Below are 24,587 nucleotides of genomic sequence, written 5' to 3' on the forward strand. Positions count from 1 at the left end.
CAGATGCAGTTTCTGTGACTACAAGTCTCTTGTTCTCTACCTTACTGATGGCTTATATCTTAAAGTTGTCCCCACCTGGTGTTAAGTTCAAGCCACTGGTCTTGACTTCCCTCAGCACCACCTCAGCCAAGGAAGTTATTCTCAGCAGACTTTTATTAAGACTTTATCGAAGGCATCTGCGTCTTTACAACCTAGTTTTATCTGGTATACTTTTTTTTCTTGGGGGAAATGGTTACAGCAGAAAGGGGTGGAGATAGTGCACTAATATCAGGACCTTATGTTGGTGACACTGCTCTGTATAATCCCGTAATTGTGGAAGTGTATTATCATATGACTGTCTAAGCACATGGAATGCACACCATTGAAAATTACACTTAAGGTGGGCTCCAGTGGCTCATGCCTGTAATCCTAGCTACTCAGGAGGCTGAGATCTGAGGATCGCAGTTCAAAACCAGCCCAGGCAGAAAAGCCTGTCAAGACTCTTATCTCCAGTTAACCATCAGAAAAGTGGGACATGGAGTATGGCTCGGAGTGGTAGAGCTCTAGCATTGAATGAAAGAGCTCAGGGACAGTGCCCAAGCCCTGAGTTCAAACTCTGACTCCCTCCCCAAAAAAAGACAATGGAAACTACTGCATTATAATGGTATATCATTACACACACACACACACACACACACAGTAGGTATTTTGAGCACTACTCCATACCACCTGAAAGGAGCTTATTTGTCATCATAAGCTCAGAAATCTGCTGAGATGGTACAAATACATGTATATTGCATCAACATGTTATGTGTGGTCTCGATTTCTAACAATTCTATAAGAGAACAGACTATCTCTGGTTTCAGTAAGTTTTTAATTCTGAGGACTTTTCTGTTTCCATTTCCTATGTCTTGGCCTTTACATGGAGACATTTGTTTCCTAATACTGAATTGTTTTCTTAAGAGCTTAAGATGAAAGTATAATTTTACTATAATACTACCATGTATATTAGGCGTATCTAAAGTAATATATGTTCATAGCTTAAAAATAATTCCAACTGAAAATGAGTAGCATGTACAGAAAACTGTTGCTGTCTTCTGCTCCCAAGGATATACCACTGCTGAGAGAACATTTCCAGCAAAAATACAACTTTCATTTGGAATGTGTTTGTGTTCAGGCAAGGAGAAGGCGAACCAGTTTTATCAGTAAAATAAAAGCTAATTCTGTGAAATCTCTTTCATTTCTGAAGTTATTTCATGTGGGGTGGACATCAGCCCGAATTATTCACTTTTCATAGAAAACCCAACAGCTAAAGATGGGAATGTTTCTCCATTTGATAATTTCTGGATGCAGATGAAAGGGTCGATTACTCATTGGAAAATCCCAGAGATTTTTTTTTTGGACGTTGGTAAATTTATATTGGAAGAAAAGGAGTTCTTTAACTCTTTTTCTAAGACTGTTAACTTTGTTTTTGATGCGTGAACAGTCTATGCGTTGGGGGAGGGGTACTGTTTGGTAGTAACTAAATGCAGGGCCTAGGTATGTAGGCATAAACCCCCACACATACCATCTAATTATGGTGAAAACATTCCAAATTCATTCTGCCAGCTTTCTGAGAGATACAGTATGTAATAGATATTTATGATCACCTTACCAGGCAGTAATTCTGAACAAATTAGTTATAGCAAGAAAAGCAAGCTCATCAGTTTGTACATGTCAGTGATAAAATGGACATTTCTAGCTCTTGGATCACATAAAATACAGTCAGATTTCATCAAGAATTTTTTTCTCTTATTAAATATGGCCAGCACTTTTCATATGAACCTTTATGTAAACTGAGTAAGGATATCATGAGCAGACCCTACATCACTTACCATAGAGTTATCACACAATTCAGCAATTCCAATCCCAGTTCTGTATTCAAGAGAAATAAAAATGTGTGTCCCACAAAAACTTTTCAAAGCCAAACAATGGAAATCAACCCAGATGCCCATCGATTAGTGAAAGGGTGTGTATGAAATGTGGCTCTACTTATTTTGGTTGCCGGTCCTGGGGCTTGAACTCAGGGCTTGGGCACTGTCCCTGAGCTTCTTTTGCTCAAGGCTAGCACTCTACCACTTGAGCCACATTGCCAAACCTGGCTTTTTGTGTTTATGTGGTACTGAGGAATTGAACCCAGGGCTTCATGAATTCTAGGCAAGCACTTTACCACTAAGCCACATTCCCAGCCTTAATTCACTTTTTAAATAATTATCTCAAGCATTGTTTGGAAGCCTAGAGGGTAAAGAGTAGCATTAGGAAACTCAACCCGCAGTACATGTTAGGGATATGTCTTATTCATTCTAGAAATGTCTTATTCATCAGTCTCAGCCATGTGACCTTGGAATGATTATAAAAAGGTTTTTTATCTGTAAACTGGGAAGAAAAATGATGCTGCTTTTTACATGGGTTTTATTGTAAGGATAAACTGAAATGGTATACCTCCATTGCTTTGCATAGTGCTCAATACATGAAAAGCACAAAGTAAACACTAGCTCTACTTTTATTGTTACCTACAACACTCCTTTGGACTAGTGACGCAGGATGATGGCACGGATGATGTGTTCACAATAGAAATGACACCAGGGCGTGTTACAAACAAGACAGGTAGGGCTCCAGCATCGGGACTCCCCCCACCCCACCCCCAAGCTGGCCAACTTCCCTGGAGCTGGGGGACCATGGCAGGGAACAAGGAGCTTGGTGAACAGAGACGGTAGCTGGGCTTTTACTGATGCTTCTGAGGTGGACTAAAGTCTGGTAACTGTCCATCAGTCCCAGGGATGTCTCCAAAGATGTCTTCTTGTGGCAAGAATCTCACCTTGCTGTTTGCAGGCTAACAATGACTTAACCCAGAAACTTCTGAGTTATGCTTCATCCAGCATGGAGGCCTCATGATTTCCCTCTGGCTTTACATGATAAAGCTGAGCTAGTGGGGGGGGGGGGGGTCAGCTACCAGGAAAGCACAGGGGCAGGATGGGAGGAAAACAAAGCAGCTGCGTCGTCGGCATGGCCTGGGTTGCCCCACAGATTGATAGTTTAGCATAAAACATCCCTCTGGTGATAGGCAGGTGTGCCTGTAGATGTGGTAGAGCCCCTGCAAAGGCTGAGGCAGCAAATCAGACAGACACAAAGTGAAGACAGCTTTCTAGCTTTCTATCCCATGTTAGTCACCCACCAGAGGTTGTGGGTTTGTTGGGGGCACTGGAGCTTGAACTCGGAGCTGGGAGCTGTCCCTCAGCTTTTCACTCAAGGCTGAAGCTCTACACTGCATCCACAGCTCCACTTCCAGGTCTTTGGCTGGGTAATTGGAGATGAAAAGTCTTTCCTTCCTGGGCTGGCTTTGAACAACAATCCTCAGATTTCAGCTTCCAGAGTAGCTAAGATTACAGGTGCGAGCCACTGAGAGCCCAGTTAATGTTTTATAGAAAAGCTGTTGAAGTTGTTTTTTTACTGACTCAGAGTGTATTTGCTTTTCATCCTCTGTGTCAGAAGGAAATAGTCCAACTCTTCCCATTGCCTAAGAAGTAGAGGTCTTAAACAGAGGTCAGCTAAAAAGCAATTCAAGAGGGAAAACCATATAATTTGCACACCCACAATAATGTAGAATAATTGTAAGATTGTTTTATATATGTGATTATAATTATAAGGGGATTCACAACCCCTCCCTCCAGGACTGTGTATTAAAAATTCTCACTTCATGCATCCAAAAAAGGTAGATATTTTCTCCCTGTGTTTTATTCCAGTATCATGGCATACATATGCTGTATACATATGCATAGATATTACATATACTGCATTGTAGGAGATTATTAAATTAATGGTATCTGAAGGCTCTGAAAAAATACAAAATGTGGGTATGATACAATTGACAATCTTCAAATCTCCTTCTGGAAATAGGCTTGAGATAGAGCACATGATTTTTGTTCCACTATGTAAGTTCTTAAAGCTGCAAAAATGTTTCGAGAACAGCCTAACTTTTCCCTTCTTGTCACTTGTGTTTTTGTGTCTGTCAATCATCTAAGCCATATCACCTCAATTCAGAAAAATGGTCACAGCTGTTAGCCGTAGCTATGATTTCTTGAGTCTTCCCATTTTCTTTCTATTGCTTAGTTATGCATGTGTCCTGTTTTCCTCTACCTTTAAGGGGTTGAATTAGTCACTAATTCCTGGGGGGGGGGAGGGGCGGGTCCCTCCCTCTCTTATCTTGTGCCCTCCCTCTCTTGTACATTGTGGGGTTTTTTTCCTTTGATATGTAATAGGAGAATTATTATCAATTTGGAAAGCCCCCTCCCTCTCTTATCTTGTACATTGTGGGGTTTTTTTTCCTTTGCTATGTAATAGGAGAATTATTATCACTTTGGAAAGCCCCTGTCAACAGTGTACTGAAAACATTACTGATTACATGCTTGCTGTGGTTGTTAGAAATCGTTTCATTTCGAAGCCAAGTGGACTTTATAATTTTTCTCATTTTGGTTGGTGGTTTTATTCCCAGGAGTATTAAGAAGTTAAACAGGCCTACTTGCACAAACAAAAATACTAATATTTACTCTAGCACAGAAGTTAAATTTTCTCTGATCTTGTTTATTTTTAAGTTTTATCTTTTTTGTGGGTTGATTTTTTAAAAAATAAGTTTAAATTTTGTTGTAAAAGTAATGTACAAATTTGTTACAGTTACTTAAGTCAGGTAGTGAGGACATTTCTTTTAGAACAGTGTTACCCCTTCCTAATTTTCTTCCGCACCCCCCCCCCAAATTGTAAAGTTCATTTCCAACATAGTGTCTAGTAAGTATCACTGTTGAATTCAAAAGTTTCATCTGTTAACCAGAAGGTTGTCTTAATTTATCACTGCCACTGTAACAGAAGAGGGCATTTTAAATATGCATTATTGAGACTTTACTAGTTCTGCTTTCGTTCCTTTTCTTCCTTTTATTAAGTGTGTGTGTGTGTGTATGTGTGTGTGTGTGTAAATGTGCTTGTCTTGAGGTTTGAACTCAGGGCCTAGGCACTGTCCCTGAGCATTTTTGTTCAGGGCTAGCACTCTGTCATACAAATCACTTCTGGCTTTGGGGTGGTTAACTGTAAATAAAAGTCTCACAGACTTCTTTACCTGGGTTGGCTTCAAACCACAGTCCTCAGATCTCAGCCTCCTGAGTAGCTTGGATTACAGGCATGAACAACTAGCACCCAGCCCTCTTTTACAATATTTTTAAGCAGAAAGATTCTCTTCCTTTTGCACAGTTGGAGACTTCTTGATATAAATGAGTAAGAAATGGATTTATCACAAGTGGAAGTGGCTAATTGGGGTGTATTCTTTCCTTTTGTTCTCCCGATGAAGGGGAACAAACACTGTGACATAAAGATTTAGCAGCAATTCATGTCTGTAAATACTAATTAAGCTGTTATGGCTACAGTATTGGGAAATGTTGTTATTCAATCCTCAACCACTTGAATGCACAGGAATCCTGTGGTCTGCTTCCTCCATCTTTCCAAAGGGGGTTTGGAGGCCTTATGTCCTATAATCCATATGAGTTTTAAGGTTTAGAGGATTATTTTGTACATATGCATAAAGATTCACTAGAATGCTCTGTGCTTTTAGTAAATCCTTGCTAATTAAGAAAATAAGAGAACCAGGTACTAGTGGCTCATACCCGTGATCCTAACTACTCAGGAGTCTGAGTTCAGATAGCATAGTTCAGAGCTGGCCCTGGCGGGAAAGCCCTTGAGACCCTTATCTCCAATTAACCTCCAGAAAACCAGGAGTAGCAATGTGGCTCCAAGTGGCAGAGCACTAGCTTTGAGCAAAAGAGCTCAGGGACAGTGCCCAGGCCCGAGCTCAAGTCCCATGATTGACAAAATAGATAGGTAGGTAGGTGGGTGGGTAGTTAGATAGATGGTAGACAGATAGATGATAGATAGATATATAGATAGATAGATGTCTTGAGTATTTTTTCTATTCTGGATATACTTCTTCCCAGATGTATGACTGAACAACTGATCTGATTTCTGAGAATTTCTATTTTTTTATATAAAATGAAGCAGTGGTCTTAATAGCTTAGCTTTTTGTGTTGATTAAAAAAGATAATAACATAATTCTTAGTAGATAATACTTAATATTATAGTACTAACTACTAAGTAATTTTTCCCACAAAAATATGGTTAAAAATGAGCTTTTACTGGGTCTCAGTGGCTCACAGCTATAATCCTGTCTTTTCAAGAGGCTGATATCTGGATAATGATTTGAAGCCAACCCTGGAAAACAAATCTGAGAGCTTATGTCCAGTTATCTAGCAAGAAGCTGAAACTAGAGAAGTGGCTCAAATGGTAGCGCACCAACCCTGAGCAGAGAAACTGAGTAAAAACTCAAAGCCCTGAGTTCAGGTCTCAGTACCGGCCCAATCCACCAGGCAAGAAGCAAACAAATGTAAAGGCCCCTCTACTGCTACTAGTACAGTATATTATTTATATAGTTTATTTATATAGTTTGGGCAGTTGGTCTCCAGATGCAATTGGCAATGATGTCATTATACATCATTAACCTTTGCTGGGACAAAATTAGAAATCAGGTCTGTCTGAAAGAGCATGATTTACTGATAATTTGGTTCATGTGTGAAAATATATGTTTGAAGACAGATTGAAACTTACTTTTCTTTGTCCACTATTGGCCTATAGCTGGCTAATAACGGTTTTTATTTTTCCTGTTCAAGGGTCCTATTAGAAAAATGACAGTTCAAGACATGTCATTCTTTTGGTCCTATCTGTAATATGTTAGAAGAATACTTCTGACACCAAGAGGATGGGGTTTCTTTCTCCCCCACCTCTCCAGCCCCCTCCCGGCACCAGTTCTCCTATGCTGGCCAGGTTCTCAGTGTAAGAAAAGAAAAAGAGCAGAAGGCAAACTCAAACCAACAGGCTCGGAAGAGCCGCCAAATCTCCTTTGGCCTGGCTGAAGGGGAAATGCACCCCACTACCACCTGACGTCTAGAGTTTCTTAAAATATTAGGCAGAAAGAGTGAAATCAGGTGGAGTTGGGAATGTAGGTGAGTTGGAGGCAGATGGTTGAGCAACAAAGGTCCCAACAGCCTGTGTCTATGATGGCGTTACATCAGTCAGGGCCTGGGTCTCAGGCTCTCTTCCAAGACCACTGGGAGCATCTGCTCAGGGAAAAGGGGAGGGGAGAGGACTCAGCAGGGTGGGCAGCAACGACAGTTCTCAGATATGGCTGTCGGGGGAAAAGTGAGTGCTGGCAGTTCAAGTCATTTTCCATTACTCAATGCCAGTAAGGTCCTAGGGTTGCATTCTAACCTCATTTGTCCAGAGTTTGTATCGGATCCTACAAGCTAGGGGCTCAGTCGCCCAAGACGGCCCCAACTTCAGATGCCAATCACAAGTCCTAGGCCTCCTCTGCTCCTGGCCAGCCAGCAGTACATTGGTAATTCCCCTGCACCCATCTGTGGGGGTGAGATTTGTTGTTCTGGCTCCCAACACTCAGATTTCACTGTAACTCCTGCTCGGTTATAAAGAAACTGGCAAATGGAAGAGGTGCTTAGGGTAAGGCAGATGGGGGTAGCATGTAGAGCTTGTATACTCCCTGTGGACATTTCATCCTCAGTATCTGCTATGCTAACTTCCCTAGGACGACCCCCTAAACCTATTTTAGGAGTTTTATTAAAGGTTCATTAGATGTGATTTATTAAATTGGTGGCTATTGGTGATGAACTGAGTCTAAAGCCCTTCTCCCCTTCCCAGGCATCAGAGAAAGGCTGAAAGTGAGTCTCTTAATCATGCCTCCCTATTGTCCTGAAACCATCTACATAAGTCCCCATCCTTAAAACTACCTGCAACCCCAGTCACCAGGCTTTAGATTAATAAGATGAAGAAGATACTGTAACCACTCCAGAGATCCCAAAGGTTTTAGGGACTGAGTACCAAGACCGAATATTAGAACAAAAGATGCTCCTGTCTCCCCAGTCCACAGGAAATTATGATTTCTGCACAAGAAATTCAGGATTAATACTAGATATATACTTCTTATTAGTTCTCAGTGTGACTCAAATCTAGCTTGTTCTAACATTTCTGATTTTAAAAATTCACTGAATTATTGGTTAGGAAGAAGAGCAATAAAGTGTTGAGAAAGGTGGATGATGAGACAGGGCTATCTTTATCAGATATGGAAGTGAATTATGAAGATACAGTTATTAAAATGTTAGAAGAAGGGGAAAAATCAGGTAAAACATACATTAACCTGAAAAAGTGTGTGTGTGTGTGTGTGTGTGTGTGTGCTACAATGTAGATTAACAGGAAAGTTGAGAGGTTTTTCTCTTTTACAGTGAAGATTTTGCCCATTCTCCAAAACTCCTGCCCATTTGTGGGGTTTTTGGTTTTTTTTTTTGTTTGTTTGTTTGTTTTTTGCCAGTCCTGGGCCTTCAACTCAGGGTCTGAGCACTGTCCCTGGCTTCTTTTTGCTCAAGGCACTCTGCCATTTGAGCCACAGCGCCACTTCTGGCCGTTTTCTATATATGTGGTGCTGGGAAATCGAACCCAGGGCTTCATGTACACGAGGCAAGCACTCTTGCCACTAGGCCACATTCCCAGCCCCCATTTGTGGGTTTTATACCCCTGTGGAGGTAAAGTCCCCACAGTGTGATTGGTCCACAGATATTCTCTCAAACTCCACTGTGTCCTACGATTGGCTTTGGCGTTGTGTGGGTAATGCTGTCTGTCTTTGCCAGGACAGTGAGATTTGGAATAAGGATTCAAGTGGGGGCTGATTTTTGTTTTCCCTTTTCCTCTCACCTGCTCCTCTGAAGACAACACTTAATGCTGATGTTATTCTCACACAACGAAATCTTTTAAAGTAGAGTCAAGTGAAACTTCACATAGAAATAAACACTATTCCTTAAATGTGTCAGAGATAAATATGTAAATATACACATACATATGTAATGTATATGAGAGGAGACAGTGATAATGAAAATAAAAATAGGGGTTTCTTTCTGGATTATTTGAAATAAGTATTGCTGCTGTTACAAATAATTAGGAACTTGAAAGTCTGCAGACTTTTCTAATGACACAGAATGTGGGGTCCATCTCAGGAAGAAAATGGCTACATTGCTCAGACTGTAACTCATAGATTATATAGATTACAGACATAACATTGTTTGCATTTTCCATCGGTATAGAGGAAACTGGAAAGAAGCAGAAGGAGAAGGTTACAGTTGCGGGAAACCAAACGGTTTCATTTAAAACTGTTTTGATAAAGAGGAGAGAGAGAGAGAGAGAGAAAACTGTTTTGATAAAGAGGAGAGAGAGAGAGAGAGAGAGAGAGAGAGAGAGAGAGAGAGAGAGAGAGAGAGAGAGAGAGAGAGAGAGAGAGAGAGAGAGAGAGAGATCGCCACACCGATCATTGCAGGAAGCCGCGGCCAGGCAATCTGTCTGTGGCCGCAGATGCAAACCGGTGCAGGCTTCTGCCCGTTTTCCTGGGAGCTGAAGGACAGGGGCGCCACCGGAGCCCGCCGGCTGCAGGCCGGGCTGTTTCAATCCGCTTTGGGCCTAGGGCCCAGCAGCTTGCTTGAGCCCCGGTGTGGATCCAGCCAATCAGGCTGCAGGAGAGGCTGTCTGCATGCCGGGTCACGTGACCCCGCGGCTGGCCCACACTGAGGCTCGGGGTTGAATTTCAATTCCAGCCACCCAGACACAAGGGGGTTTGCCCAGCCGGCTGTAAAGCGACACTTCCTAACTTGTGCCCAACACTTCACCTATCCCGGGCCTTTGGATTGGAAGCTTCTTTCTTTCTTTTTTATTTTTTTAAACTTCAAGTCAAAGCCTATCTCCATGGAGTGAAAGTTGGGGATTTTGCTGTCCCTTTCATGTTTTCCTGTTCAATCCTTCCAGACCTTTCCAGAGAGAATGGGGGCTGGAGCGCTGGCCATCTGTGTGAGTACCTGACTTTTTCTATCTGCAGTGGGTGTTGTGGGGTGGGGGGGGGGGGAGGATGATGATCAAGATCCACATGCCTGTAACTTGCATGTCTATTCAGAGATATTAAGCAGTATTTGGGATGGCATCCTGAACTTTAAAAAAAAAAAAAAATTTTTTTTTTTGGTCCACTTCTCCAAAAACTGTGAAAGAAGATGCATGCTTGAGTGTATTCAATTAAAGCAACTTGATTTGCTTTCGCGCACTCTCCAGTATTTAGGGCTTTATTATATGAACACTCGGTCTTACTTGGAAAACTCCTATGGCCAGCTTGGGGAGGAACTAAAATAGCCACCAGTACACTACCTCCGAGTATGCGAGTGACTGTTTCTAGTCATAGGCATGTGTTCCTTCCGAAATTCTGGGAGTTTGGCTTGAGCACCGATGCTCAATGTGATGGTGGACAGGCAGAAACTCACACTGAGTATTTGGAGTATTTGGAATGCATGGGGGCCCCCGCTTATTCTGAGACTAATAAATGATCCCATGGATGTTTCTACAAAACTCTCTGCAGCCATCGAGTATTGTCCGTGACATAGCTTACAGAATGCAAGAAGCTTTTACTTCAATGTATAGAAAATTCATACTTACATACATCAGTCACATAATAAGTTGATATGATAGTCTGAGATTGTTTTATATTTGGTCCTAAAGATACTAAATACAAAATAATATATTCTTTTTATCACATTAACTGTTCACTTGCTTTTTTTTTTAAATCCAATTCAAGTCAGATTTTTTTCAAAGTTTTAAGAAGAACTGCAATTTGTTGTAGGGTGATGGTCCAGTGAATATGTAGAATCATCTGGTCAGTTTTGACACCCAGACCCAGAGTGGTTGGTTACTAAGTGTTGGGACAGCCCCACACTGAGATTTCCTTAGTGGATGCTGCCTCCTCCTGGTCTCAGCCTTGAGAACACCCTCCCTTTCTAGCCTCCACACTTGTAGCTGTCTGCATCCCCTTCTTATTCCACAAAGTTCCTTCCAAAATCTGACTTATCTATGGGTAAAATATTGGCTTCAATCTTACTATAGAGATATATCTCCCACTTTTCCAACTTATGAAAGAAATACTTTAGACCCGACATATAGAGGAAGAAGCAACAGAACCTATTTATCTACCACTTAGCTAGATTGTCACCATTGATTCTCCGATTAGAGTTTATTTGGGTGTGGCCTCCAATCCATTCATCTCTGCTTTGACTGTGAATTAAACTCCAGGCCTCCCCACATTTTATACCCAAGGCATAGGCAAAACTCCATGTGAAACTGACATTTTAAAAAAAATCGTTCTGGGGGCTGGGGATATAGCCTAGTGGCAAGAGTGCCTGCCTCGGATACACGAGGCCCTAGGTTCGATTCCCCAGCACCACATATACAGAAAACGGCCAGAAGCGGCGCTGTGGCTCAAGCGGCAGAGTGCTAGCTTTGAGCGGGAAGAAGCCAGGGACCGTGCTCAGGCCCTGAGTCCAAGGCCCAGGACTGGCCAAAAAAAAAAAAAAAAAAATCGTTCTGCTTAAGAGATTATCCATTATGCACATTTTTTTTTTTTTTTTTTTTTTGGCCAGTCCTGGGCCTTGGACTCAGGGCCTGAGCACTGTCCCTGGCTTCTTCCCGCTCAAGGCTAGCACTCTGCCGCTTGAGCCACAGCGCCGCTTCTGGCCGTTTTCTGTATATGTGGTGCTGGGGAATCGAACCTAGGGCCTCGTGTATCCGAGGCAGGCACTCTTGCCACTAGGCTATATCCCCAGCCCCAAGAGATTATCCATTATGGTAGATGATAGATAATACTAATGGGTAAGACTGAGGGTTTGCTTTGACTGTGGACTGTCCCAACTTCACCAGCAGAGGAAATACTTGAATTTTCAGGAGATTTACATGGCTTTGGACTTGTCTATGTGGACATATCGCACACAGAGCAATATTTTTGTCTTCTGATAAAATAATGCAGCGTGGATGTTTGTGCTATGCCAGTGGGGGGTTGCGTGAGGGGGTTAAGGACACACACGGGGCACTTTCTGTGTTCCCTCGCTAATCTGCTTTCTCTTTTTCAGCGCTGTGCACTGCTTTCTCGTGTAGCTTGTGGGAAATGGTTTTGCTGCTATCAGTACTGCTGTGAGCTCACTGCGTGACTAACCACTTATAGACAAAAAAAAAAGTAGGCTCTTTCCAGTGACAAATCTGTTTTTCCTCAGTAAACCACCTATCTTTAGGCAAAATAGGACATTTCACTTGACCATCAATATTATCTTGCATTTTCCTTGTTTTGGGGGTGACTCTGGTTCTCTTAAGTGAATCCTGAGCCATAGATTTTATTCCCTTCTTACAGCTCTGTGTACGCTGGCCTGTAGGTGTTTGAAGGGTGGTGGATGAATGAATGAATGGTGGTTTGTATATTCTTGCGCATGGAGAAAGACAGGAGCTAGAATGCATGTGTGTAGGTTCTTATAGTCTGGGTGTTGTGGTTTATGAATGAGTTCAGCCATCAAATATGTGACTGGCAAATTTGCAGATCAGGTCTCTAGATGTTGTCATGATCCAATGGTGTACTTTTCCCCATCTTCTACCTGACTGAGCCCCAACTTTTAGTGATACTAACAATCCCAAAGGTATCACAGACCTTGAAATAGTTCTCATTAATTTAGAGACTTCTATAGACTGTCTGGTACCACCAGCTATGTATCCCACAAAACAAGCAGAAAAATGTGGGCACAACACAAAAGAGATCTTATATACTGAGTTAAGACATTCCATCACTGGATCAACAGAAGCCATAGAAAGAAACAAGAAGGAAGGACCTCCTTAAGAAAGAGGTTTAAGTGGGAGGCAGAAACGACCCTCCTGAGTTCTTCTGTGTGGTCTTGCCTTCCCTGCCATGCCAGCCTTCCCTGATTATGGAGTGTCTGGGGCCCAGCATGGAATGTGAGCTCATGGGATGTGTCCAGAGCCATCAGGGCCCATCCATCAATCGTCAAGGACAAGAAGGCCTAGGGACAATGATAACTTGGCAATGCACTGCTGTACAGGTATCTGTAGACCTATCTCAAACGAAGAATGCAGGAGACCCAAGTAAGTGTAATTGTTAGGTGATTCACGTAAGATGCAAACACTTGATACCTCAGAAATGTTGGGTACTTACTTAGTTGGCCCTAACTAACTTATTTGTCTATATCATTGTGTACCACTGATCAAATGTTTGCGTGAACCCCTCCCCTCCTCATGCTCTATGTTGCAAGCCAGGTCCCATGTAACGATGGTCAAAGTGGAAATGTTTAGCATGATTAGTCATGGCAATGGAGCTCTCACAGTAGGACTGAGCGCCCCCGCAAAGAGCTGAAGACATGAGCACTCTGCCCTTTAACCTGTGAGGTCACAGCAGCAAGGTGACCTTCAGTGAGCCAGGCAGCCCGTCGGTCAGCACCTTCATCTTACGCGTTTTCCAATCTCCAGCAGCGTGAGAAGGAGACATCTGTTACTAATTGATGGTGACTTTACTCTACCAGCCTGAACATCCTGAACACAAAACTGAGAAGTGGGGGTGCTGCAGAAACAGATGCCTAAAGAATGGGTGCCGGCTTGGAACTGCTACTGTATAGAGATGGCTGGAATTTGGGGCTCAGCTGGCCTGCACTGAGTACGTGTCCTGTCTGATCATCGCTTCCTTCTCGCTCGTCTCCCTGGTGATCAGGGGTAAAATAGACATAACCCAAAATGTACTGTTGTAGCCATGCTTAAGGAGTCTAACTGAATGCTTTCAGTACATTCACAGTGTCCGGTGGCATGTGTGTCTTTGATGCCCAGGGCTGTTCATTTCCCCAACATAAACTCGGTTCCCCACGAAGCAAGCATTTCCCAATCTCTCTCTCTCTCTCTCTCTCTCTCGGACCCACAGTTCTACTTGCCATCTCTGTGATATGGCCCAGCTTAGCTATCTCATGTAAATGATGGCATGTGGCTTTTGTCTTTGTGCTGCCTCTATTTGCCTTTGTACAGTATTTCCAAGTTCTCACCCCCCGTAGTGTGTAGCAGAACCTTTTCTACTTTAGGACTGAATACTATTCCATTGTCTGTATCTATTGCATCTTATTTATCCACTCACCTGTGGATAACTATCTGGCTTCTTTACACGTTCAGATTGCAGTGCTGCTGTGAACGTCATACTTGTGTACAAGTATCTGTGCAAGTCCTTGCTCGAAGGAAATCTTGGATCATTTTTTATGGCAACTATACAATGTTCAAGAGTGCCAGTTTTTCTACATTGTCATTAACACTTGTTTCTATGTTTGTTTGTTTGTTTTTTTCCTGCCAGTCCTGGGGCTTGAACTCAGGGCCTGAGCACTGTCCCTGAGCTTCTTTTGGCTCAAGGCTAGCACTCTACCACTTGAGCCACAGCGCCACTTCCAGCCTTTTCTGATTATGTGGTACTGAGGAATCGAATCCAGGGCTTCCTGCATGCTAGGAAAGCACTCTACCACTAAGCCACATTCCCAGCCCCCTAACATTTGTTATTTTCTGTGGATTTTTTTGGTTATTATTTATGTGCATCGTGTGTATGTATTTTGTTTTGGTTTTGTATAATGGCTGTCCTCATGAGTGTGAAGTGATTCCACGTGTAACTTATATTTCCCTAACTAGTGGCTGAATATCTTTTGTATGTACTTATTAGCCAGTTGATATGTTTGGGGACAAATGTTATGTTTTTGGGCAAATGTCTATTTAAAACTTTGCCCCGTTTTCAAATGCATTGGGATTTCTGTTGTCAGGTAGTTTATATATTCTGAATACTTCATCCTTTATCAGACACACCCACAGTGGCAGGTAGTTTCTTCATTTCCTGGGCCATTGTGTCTTGTTGCCGGGCTTTGTTCTACCCCCCCATCCACGTGGGGGTCCTGGGCTTCTCTGCCTCTTCCGTGTGTGGTCCTCTGCCACTGTCTCACATCCCCCTGGCCAGTAGGGAATTAACTGCGGGAGTGGAGGCCATGGGTAGCCTCAGTTGGCGCGTGGTTGCAAGACCCCCCCATACCCGCCAAGGAAGACACTGGCGTGTGGGTGTCCGGGAGAACTCTCCAAGGATGTTCTGGTTTATTCAAGGGAGGGGCTAACAGTTATACCCCCCAGAGGTGCGCGGAGAGGGGCTACTGGATATTAACGATTGGCTAATGGACTGTCCATCAGGTGATGTCACGGAACTTCCTCTATGGGAGGGGACCACAGCCCCCCAAGGACCGGGTCTCTGGGGTCTCCGCCATTACACACATGGCCAAGCCAAGAGGCGGGGGCTGCTTTGCTTCTCTTCCGGTTAAAGCCGGAAGGTGGGAGTGGCTACCTTCCACACTGCCCCAGGGCTGGGGGAAGGGCAGTGTCTTGGGATCGCTCTCATCGCCCTTCCCCCTTCAAAGCCAAGCTGCATCCCCAACATCTTGTGATGTGTGCTTTGCTGTTTTTTGTTTTTTTTGTTTTTTTGGCCAGTCCTGGGCCTTGGACTCAGGGCCTGAGCACTGTCCCTGGCTTCTTCCCGCTCAAGGCTAGCACTCTGCCACCTGAGCCACAGCGCCCCTTCTGGCCGTTTTCCATATATGTGGTGCTGGGGAATCGAACCTAGAGCCTCATGTGTAGGAGGCAAGCACTCTTGCCACTAGGCCATATTCCCAGCCCCTGCTTTGCTGTTTTTGATGAGCTGGATTTTATCTTTTGTGTTGTTGCCTGTGCTGTTGGTGTTATTGTATTACTAACTCAGGTCCTGGACACTGTCCCAGAGCTTTTTTGCTCAAAGCTAGCTCTCCATCACTTGAATGACAGCTTCACTTCCAGTGTTCTTGCTGACTAAATTGAAGAACAGTCTTATGGACTTTCCTGCCCAGGCTGACTTAGAACTGTGATCCTCAGGTCTCAGCCTCCTGAGTAGCTAGAATGATAGGCATGAGCCACCAGCACCCAGCTGCAGTATCTGTTCTTAAAATTGGGGAGTGCCCTCTAATTCTACTACCTCCATCTCCAAATAAAATTGTTTATATTTTTTATCTTTCTCTTCCTTGTTTGGATATCCTTAGGTGCACGGCATTTACGTAAGGCAGATGCTTTTAAAAATTCTCCTTTGGGGGCTGGGAATATGGCTTAGTGGTAGAGTGCTTGCCTTGCCTGGGTTTGATTCCTCAGCACCACATAAACAGAAAAAGCCAGAAGTGGCACTGAGGCTCAAGTTGTAGAGTGCTAGCCTTGAGCAAAAAGAAGCCAGGGACAGTGTTCAGGCCCTGAGTTCAAGCCTCAAGACTGGCAAAAAAAAAAATTCTTCTTTCTTGAAGCATAAATTTCTTCCTTGTCTTTTCTTTGGTGGTTCTAGGATTTCAACTCAGGGCCTTCAGCCTGCCCGACAGTTCTCTACCATGCTAGCACACACACACCCCACCCCCACCCCAAGCCTCTGTTCCTTTAGTCATTTTTCAGCGAGGGCCTTCCACTTATTTTCCTTAGCTGGCCTGGACCTTGATCCTTCAATACTATGCCTCCTGTATAGTTTGGATGATAAGCCTGTGCTACCACACCCTACTTTGTTGTTGAAATGGAGTCTTGCTAACTTTTCTTTACCTGGCTTAACTTCTAAGTGCAATTCTACCATCTCTGCCTCTCTACTAGGTGGGATTACAGATGTGAGCTTCTGTGCCCAACCTTAGACATCAATGTCTGTTAAAAGAAAGAAATGCAGTGGTATGGATTTTTTTTTTTGGTGTCTTGCACCCATCGACTATAATTTGTGTTTTAAAAATCTTTTTAAAATTTCTGTTCTGTCAGCAAATTAAAAATGATGACTACCTAAAATGCTACTGTTTCAAAGATAAGGCATTTGGTGCCTTTATAAAGAGTCCATTGTTTTTCTGTGTCCTCCAAACTGGAGGCTCCTCAAAAGACTAAACATAGAGCTCCCCTATGACCCAGCTGTTGGGGATTCAGTTTTGGCCTTAATGGGGGAAGGGTGCCAAGAGCGAGACGCTGCCCTTCTCCTAGCCCTGGGACAGTGTAACAGCGAGTCCCTCCCACCTTCCGGCCTCAACCGGAAAAGAAGACCCTGCCCCTGGGGGAGGCAAACACGTGCGTGCCACCACGATTGGGGTTGTCCAGCCCACAAAGGAAGTCCCATGACATCACTTGAGGGGCAGCCCAGTCAGCCAATCAGTCAGTCACCCCAAGTCCTTCCCCTTCCGCCTTTGTCATCGTAATAAATTCCTCTGGCCCGCCCTCTGGAGGCTGAGACCCATTCAACCATCACAGCGTCTCCCTGATGCCTTCTTCCGCCACCACTCCTGACATGTGAGGGGATGGGGGGAGGGGAGGCTTCAGCAACCTTTCCTCAACTTAGGATATTTCCATAAGAGTACGCCTTGGCCTTCTGCCGGCGGAAGGCAAGGCCGAGTGCTCTTTCACAGATTTGGGGGTTCAAGCATTTTCCCCAGGAGATCAGGGAGAAAGGGATCCGTGAGATCCCGACACCAGCAACCTCACTTCTGGGCATTTACCCACAGGATCACAAGCAAGGCCATACTAAAGCTACCAGCACAACCATGTTCATCACAGCATTCTTTATTTACCATAGCTAAAATATGGAACCAACCCAGATGCCCCTCAGTAGATGAATGGATCAAGAAAATGTGGTATATGTACACAATGGAATTCTGTGCTTCTATCAGAAAAAATGGTATTGTCCCATTCATAAGGAAATGGAAAGACTTGGATAAAAATCATATTAAGTGATCCCGACCCAAAGAAACACAGATTCCACGGTTTCCCTCATTTGTAATAATTAGTATATGTCTAGGATAAGCCTAGTAGAGAATCATAATAGCTCAATAGCTATGTACATATGACATATAAGATGATGCTAAGCAAAATGAACCCCAAGATATGGAAACAAGAGGTTTTTCAATGTTGTTATGTTTAATGTACTATGTGAAATTATTTCTTTTTTCCTTTGTTCTTCGTTCCTATGGTTTATCCCTTGTCACTGTATTTGCTTTTGGTACCCTGAGTATTATATATACATCTGTCTCAATTAGGGAAGGGAAGGGGAACATCAAAATGGTGAGACAAAGGATAAAGAATGAACCATTTCAACAACCATACCCACAACACAATATGTAGGAAATTAACCATACAACTGGGGCGGGGAGGTTGAGGGAGGAAGGTGTGACAAAAATGAGGGAGGGAGTAACAAGTATGACAAGAAATGTACTCACTATGTATGTAACTGTAACCCCTCAACATCACCTTGACTGTAAAATTAAATTAAAAACAAATCACTGGGTGATCCACAGATACAAATCTAGTCAGAGAAATAAATAATAAATCTATTCTCACACTTGGAAGTAAAGCCATGGACTAGGATGTCCCGGTAAGACATGCCCCCTGGTTAGCTCTACCAGGCAGTGCTTTTACCCCCCCCCCACTCCCCCCACCCCCAGCCAGGTGCTTCTGAGCCGGGCTGCTTGGCTGTGGCCGGCTGTATCTTGGATACCGCCCAGTGTTGCTGTCTCTCTTGGAGACACCCAAGTCATGCTCCTTCCTTGTCTCTTCCTCAGATCCTTGAGCACTGAGGCCAGCCCTCTGGGAGGCTGTGGGGACTTAGATCTGAGGAAGGGTGAATTCCACCTCCTGAGCCTCCTTTTAATTCCTCCCCCCCACCCAGCCATGCCCCCTCCGGTGGTCAGTGCCACCGACTGCTCTTTCTTCTTATGTCCCTTTAAGCAAAGGAGAACCAAGGTCAGGCCGAAGGAGGACGAGGACGGGAGCCAGCCAGGGTCGGAGGAGCCAGAGGCGCAGGCCTGGCCCGCCCGCCCGCGCCTGTTTGGGGTCGGCCTCCAGGAGCTCCAGCAGCAGGGCCTGGCCGAGAACGGGGTCCCCACCGCGGTGAGGGGCATCGTGGAGTACCTCACCCAGCATGGTGAGCGGGGGGGGGGGGGGGGGGCCTGATCCCCAGCAGCAAGGGGGAGACAGACAGACAGACAGACAGACAGACAGACAGACACACAGAGAGACAATGCTGATTCAATTGACCAAATTAAACAATCATTTTAAGCATCTGTTTTCTAGTTTAGGATGTTTCCTATTTTTAAGACCCTAAATACACTTAAAACAGTCCACTGTCCCAATACTAATAGTTAATTCTTGATTATTTCATTACAACAAGAAGCTGATAGTTTTTGTTTTTTTTTTAATGTAATCACTTTTGGGGTAACTCACTGGGCTGACGTCAGTTATTAATTTATCTTGTCTTAATTGCCTTTGTGCCTTTAACAGACATGCTTAGAAAGTACGAACTCTATGGGAAAGGGGTCTCTTTTTCAAGAGTGATTTAAATTAAGGATGTGAAACATTTGGACACAGAACAAGTTGGAAGATGAATTGTAAATCGCTTCCTATTATGGCCACCATTTTTGTCCCTTGTGATGCTGGTGATTGAACCCCGGACCTGCAGCACGGGAGACCAGTTCTCTTCCTCTAAGCTACTTACCCAGCCCATCCCCAGCCCATTTCTTGGTTATTAACATTGAGGTAGCCCACAGACTTTCCTTGCCTTCATTTTAAAGTAAGACTTCAACCCAGAGGAGCTAAGAGAATGTGTCCACAACCCCTGCGTGGGCACCTCCCAGATTACAGGGGTGAACGCCGCACACAGTCAGTCTCACTGAACTCTAAAAGACCAACCTAAGCAAGGAAGTACTCTGAGGGGAGAGCTGGGAAATTTTGCCATTTCCGAGCTACCACATGTCCTCATTGAGGAGTAGAATGGAAAAATCAATCTAGAGGTTAGTGGGTGTGGGTAGGTTAATAGGAGACTTGATACCATTTTAGAATAGACTAGAGCATCCACAGGGGACCTAGAACCAACACCACAGCACACCAACTGGGTATACCAACAAATGTGCTCTTCATTTGTTTATTTTTCTCCTTTACTATTCCTCGAGTTTGAACCTAGGGCCTCTTGTTTGCTAAGCTGATGCTTTGCCACTTAAGCCATAACTCCAGTTTTCACTGGTTATTTTTGAGAGCAGGTGTTGCTTCCCACCTGGGCATGGTTGCGAGTCAAGTTCTGCCTACTGTAGTCCTGCGGTCAGTCCATGGTCAGTGCCTGTGTCACCAAGTTCAGCCGCCCTCTGGGGAGACAGTCTCCTTGACTTTTCTCTCCAGGCTGCTCTGGAACCACAGTTCTCCTAATGTCAGCCTCTCAGGTAGCTTAGATGCATACCATGGAACCATGCCATAGGTTGAAAAGGGGATCTCATGAACTCTGCCTGAGATGGCTTCAAATCATGACCCTCCCAATCTCAGCGTCCCACGTAGCTAGGATTGCAGGAGTGAGCCTCTGTTGCCTGGTGCCGTTTCACCTTTTAACCCATTAAAAAAAAAATCACTTAGTTTATTCCAGAAATTATACTTCAGAAAGAGCTTTACTCAGTTTGAATCCTTTTCTGCTGTACCATGATGTGTAGATATCAACCTTAGAGAAATTCTCACCAGCATTGAATTCTTTTACTATTTTAGATCAATCATTTAATTTAAAAATGTCAGTCTTTAGTGGTGTCTTTTCGAAATTTAAGAACATGTAGGACTCTTTATCGACCACGAGGGGTCAGCATGAACCTAAGTATGGTTCCAGTACATCCTGGGCCTCTGGGAGTTGAAAGGCGAATTCTGGTTTCTGACATCATATTCATGTCACAGTCACCATTCCAAATGCATAAAGAAGTAGTGGTGCAGATGTTGACACACGTAATTGTTCTTTCGCATCTAAGCCATTGTTAAGTTACTGTTTCAGGATGATTAACCCCTGTCTTCTGAAATCAAATGGAACAGCACCTCTGAAAGGTATGAAAAGATCTCGGCTTCACGAACCATCTGAATTCTGTTCCTGCAAACATTTCTGTTATGGTCATAACTTCCTGAAATTTTAAAGTAGGAAAACATTTCAAAACATATAGTATGACTTATCATTAAGTTAACATCCTATGGGCTTTGCAGTTAACATATAGCCTCATGGAAGCTTAAAAAAAAAAAAAAAAAACTGTGTAGATTCTATCTCCTAGCTAATATCTTGGGATAAAACGACCCTGCTTGAAAAAATCACTGAGACCACAAGGGTTGATTTGGATGGGAAAAGTTCCTGAGCAAAGAAAACAATGCACATAAATAGGATGAGGTAGGAAGGGGTTGGAGAGCATTTGACTTCACTGACTTCCACTTAGACCTTATCTCCCTGAGAGGATGGTCCCGTGCCATCAGGAGCTTTGAAGATCACAGGCAGCCCTTGAATCTGGACAGTTGTTTTGAAATTATTGGAAGTATTTTTTATTTGAAGGAAGGTTAAAAAAAACCAAACAACCTTGGCGGAAGGGAAAGTCAAAGATGAAAGCTAGGAAAAGGTGGAATGAGATGAAAAGGGCAGTTGCTGAGCCCATAGAAGCCAAACTAGGCTTAGAAGCTGAGCAGAGACAGCAGTGAGACACGGAGATGTCTCGATTTTCAGGATTTGTACTTTGACCTGGAATAGAATGAGACATTCTTCTTTGTGTGTTCGATGTTCGATATCCGGATCCCTTTCTGAAGTTAAAGATGAACCTTGATAGAGCAAGAGTAAACAGTCCAGGAAGGCTTTGAAAGGCTAATCCAAAGGCTTCCAGTAGCACCTGACAATGGGGTGATCATATTAATTATCACTCGCTGCCTAACAAATGACCTCACATGTGGACTAAAGCAATAACATGCTATCTCAAAACTTCTGTGGATCAAGAATATGGACAGAGCTTAGCTGGGCCCCCCAAGTCCCTCCCAAGACTTTGATAGTGAGTGACAGGAAGCCCACCCAGTTGTCTTCTCCAGGCCCATTCACCATGTCATGGGCTGTTAGCGCGAGGGTCTCAGGTATTGATTGTTGGCCAGAGACCACTGATAGTTACTTGCCCATAGTTCCTTCCATAGATGAAATAAATAGCAGCTGCTTCACCACAAGTGGGAGTTGGGAGTCAAGACTGCAAGCAAGTGGGATTGCTAGAGTCGTTTCTAATCAAATCTCAGGTGTGACATCAAATCACACTGGCTGTATTCTATTAGAAGCCAGACACTTGGCACAACTCTCGTTCCAGTGGAGGGGTGTGTGTGGTACCAAGAGGTGCAGGCATCAGGGAGAAGAAGCCATCTGCCCTACCCACCCTGGAGAGAGGGCTCAGGGAGGGGGCGAGATATACAGTAAGAGACAGTCCTGCTTTGTGGTCAGGCTTGTCTCGAACTCCTGAATTCAAATGACATTCCATCTTCTTTTCTGAGAAGCTGGAAGTCCAGATGTACACCACCCTCGCGAAATACATGTATTTCTTTAATTGAGACACACTATTTGTACATTTTCATGGGATAGTTTATGGTGTTGATACATAATGTACAGCGCATAATAATTAAATTGGTCTCTTCAAACATTAATCTTTGTATTGGGAATTTTATATTCTTTTCCAGTCATTTCCAAATCCATCAGCGGTTGTTCTGGTTTCTGTAGAGTGCTTTCCTAGCAAGTGTAAGGCCCTTTCTTTGGTCTCTAGCACTGTGAAATAAAAATCTCCAACTTCTTTAAGCAACAACTGCCCTACTGTGCTTATGGGCAAGCTAGAAATAACCCCTCCTGTCTCCTTTGGTGGCCATCATTTAGCTTCTTTCCATCCCCTCCCCTCTCTTCGTATCACAGTGTCTAGGGACCAACTTTTTGGGGTCTCATCTCTCTATCTAGTTGGTGTATTGGACCGCTGGCTGAGCTCAGTGTTGAGAGACTCCTAGAGCTGGGGCCCTTGCATCCCAACTGGTAATATCCGCAGGGAGAGTTCAGAAGTTTCTTCCACATCACTTTAAAAATGAGTTCCTTACTGGAAAGTGAGTGCCATGTCAGATCACACAAGGGAGATTTCTTTGAAGAACACGATGTGTCTCTGAGTACGGCATAGCCTTATTTTAGTTGTTTTTCTAATGTTCATGTATGTTCTCTTTAGCTAATGTTTAGTAGATGTAGAGGGGTGTGTGTGTGTGTGTGTGTGTGTGTGTGTGTGTGTGTGTGTGTGCTGGTACTGGGGCTTGAACTCATTCTTGTTTAGCTTGTTCACTTAAGGCTGGTGCTCCGCCCCGTGAGCCACTACTTCACTTCCAACATTTTGCTCGTTCATTAGAGATAAGAGTCTTGAGGACTTGGCTGCCCAGGCCAGCGTGGAACCTCCATCCTCAGGTTTCAGCCTGTTGAGTAGCTAGTATTCCTGGTGCGACCCACCCACCAGCGCCCAGCCAACACTTAGAATTCTTATCAGAAAACTTGTTTTTTGGTAAAACACCAACATCTCCCCGCAATCATATTCTCACACTCCCGGGCTGACACGGATGCCTTTCTGTCGTCTGTCTAAGGTGATCGTGGCTTTGGGGGCGAGCTGTTTATTTTCGGTGTCCCCCCTTGGTGTTTTCAGGGCTCACGCAGGAAGGTCTGTTCAGGGTGAACGGGAACGCGAAGGCGGTGGAGCGCCTGCGGGTGCAGATGGAGAGGGGGGCGCCCCTGCCGCTGGGGGCTCAGGGCGAGGAGCAGGTGCGCGTGGCCACCAGCCTGCTGAAGCTCTTCCTGCGCCTGCTGCCCGAGCCCGTGATCCCCGCCTCGCTGCAGCCCCGCCTCCTCCAGATCCTGCGAGGTGAGTGCCACCAACACCTGGGCCCAAAGCTGTGCCGCACACGGCGCGAAAGGAGCCGGCCACCAGAGACTCATGCTTAAGAATGGAGATCTTAGGACCGTGGTTCCAAGTCAGCCAGGGTAGAAAAACTCCTTGAGATTCTTATCTCCAGTTAACTACCAAAAAGCTGGAAGTAGGGCTGTGGTTCAAGGGGTAGAGCACTAAAAAAAAAAATCTCTGGGACAGTATCCAAGCCCTGAGTTCAAGGCCTAGTACACACACACACACACACACACACACACACACACACACAGTAAATAAACCTTCAGGGGCTTGTAGTTTCCGCAATAACTACCTGCCATTTCCCACCAACCCTCCTCTCCTACCTAAAATAATCCCAAACGGATTATGAAATCCTCATGACCGAATAGAGTTTCCAAGGCCATAGGCAGGTCGATACACTGATGATATAATATCACAGGACTGGCTTCAGTCCTGTTCACACGGATGGGATGGCAGCTACTCAGCCACCTGTGAGACTGGACATGCACTGGGGGTGGGGGGGGGCGGGGCCCTGCACAAGCCCTGGCTTCCTTCCTAGCACCCCCAAAATAAAAATGAACAAAAGGCTTAACACTCGAATATACACAACACTTTTCCAATACTAAAAAGCCAAACCCAAACTGACTGGCTAACATCCATAAGGGATAGCAGCTTAGCCAGCTTAGCAAAAGATAAAGTTTAAATGTGGTCGATATTAGGTGGTGATGGGTCTAACATATTGTGAGTTTTGTTTTAAATAGGAAATGGCTTTTATAGGCTTATGTGTCTAGAAAGGCTTGGTCCATAGAGGGTAGCACTGTTTTGGAAGGTTCTGGAAACTTTCAGAGGTAGTCACTGCAGACGTGTCTTTGT

The 24,587-nt window shown here is 44.2% G+C and overlaps 1 protein-coding gene across 5 annotated transcripts in view; it reads left to right on the plus strand.

Moving 5' to 3' along the window:
* Positions 1-9,741: 9,741 nt before the first annotated feature.
* Positions 9,742-24,587, plus strand: part of Fam13a (family with sequence similarity 13 member A) — a 178,093-nt gene continuing 163,247 nt past the window's right edge. For 2 of the 5 annotated variants that reach the window (XM_048333681.1, XM_048333680.1), the window contains exons 1-2: positions 9,742-9,951; positions 23,478-23,693. In XM_048333681.1, the coding sequence (XP_048189638.1) occupies positions 9,885-9,951; positions 23,478-23,693 (283 nt within the window). In that variant the 5' untranslated portion in view covers positions 9,742-9,884. Of the gene's footprint in view, positions 9,952-18,738; positions 18,929-23,477; positions 23,694-24,587 lie in introns of those variants that run through there. The other 3 variants (XM_048333683.1, XM_048333682.1, XM_048333684.1) reach the window with 3 other exon arrangements.

The sequence above is a fragment of the Perognathus longimembris genome, chromosome 24 (assembly GCF_023159225.1).
Source record: "Perognathus longimembris pacificus isolate PPM17 chromosome 24, ASM2315922v1, whole genome shotgun sequence".
Taxonomy (NCBI): Eukaryota; Metazoa; Chordata; class Mammalia; order Rodentia; family Heteromyidae; genus Perognathus; species Perognathus longimembris.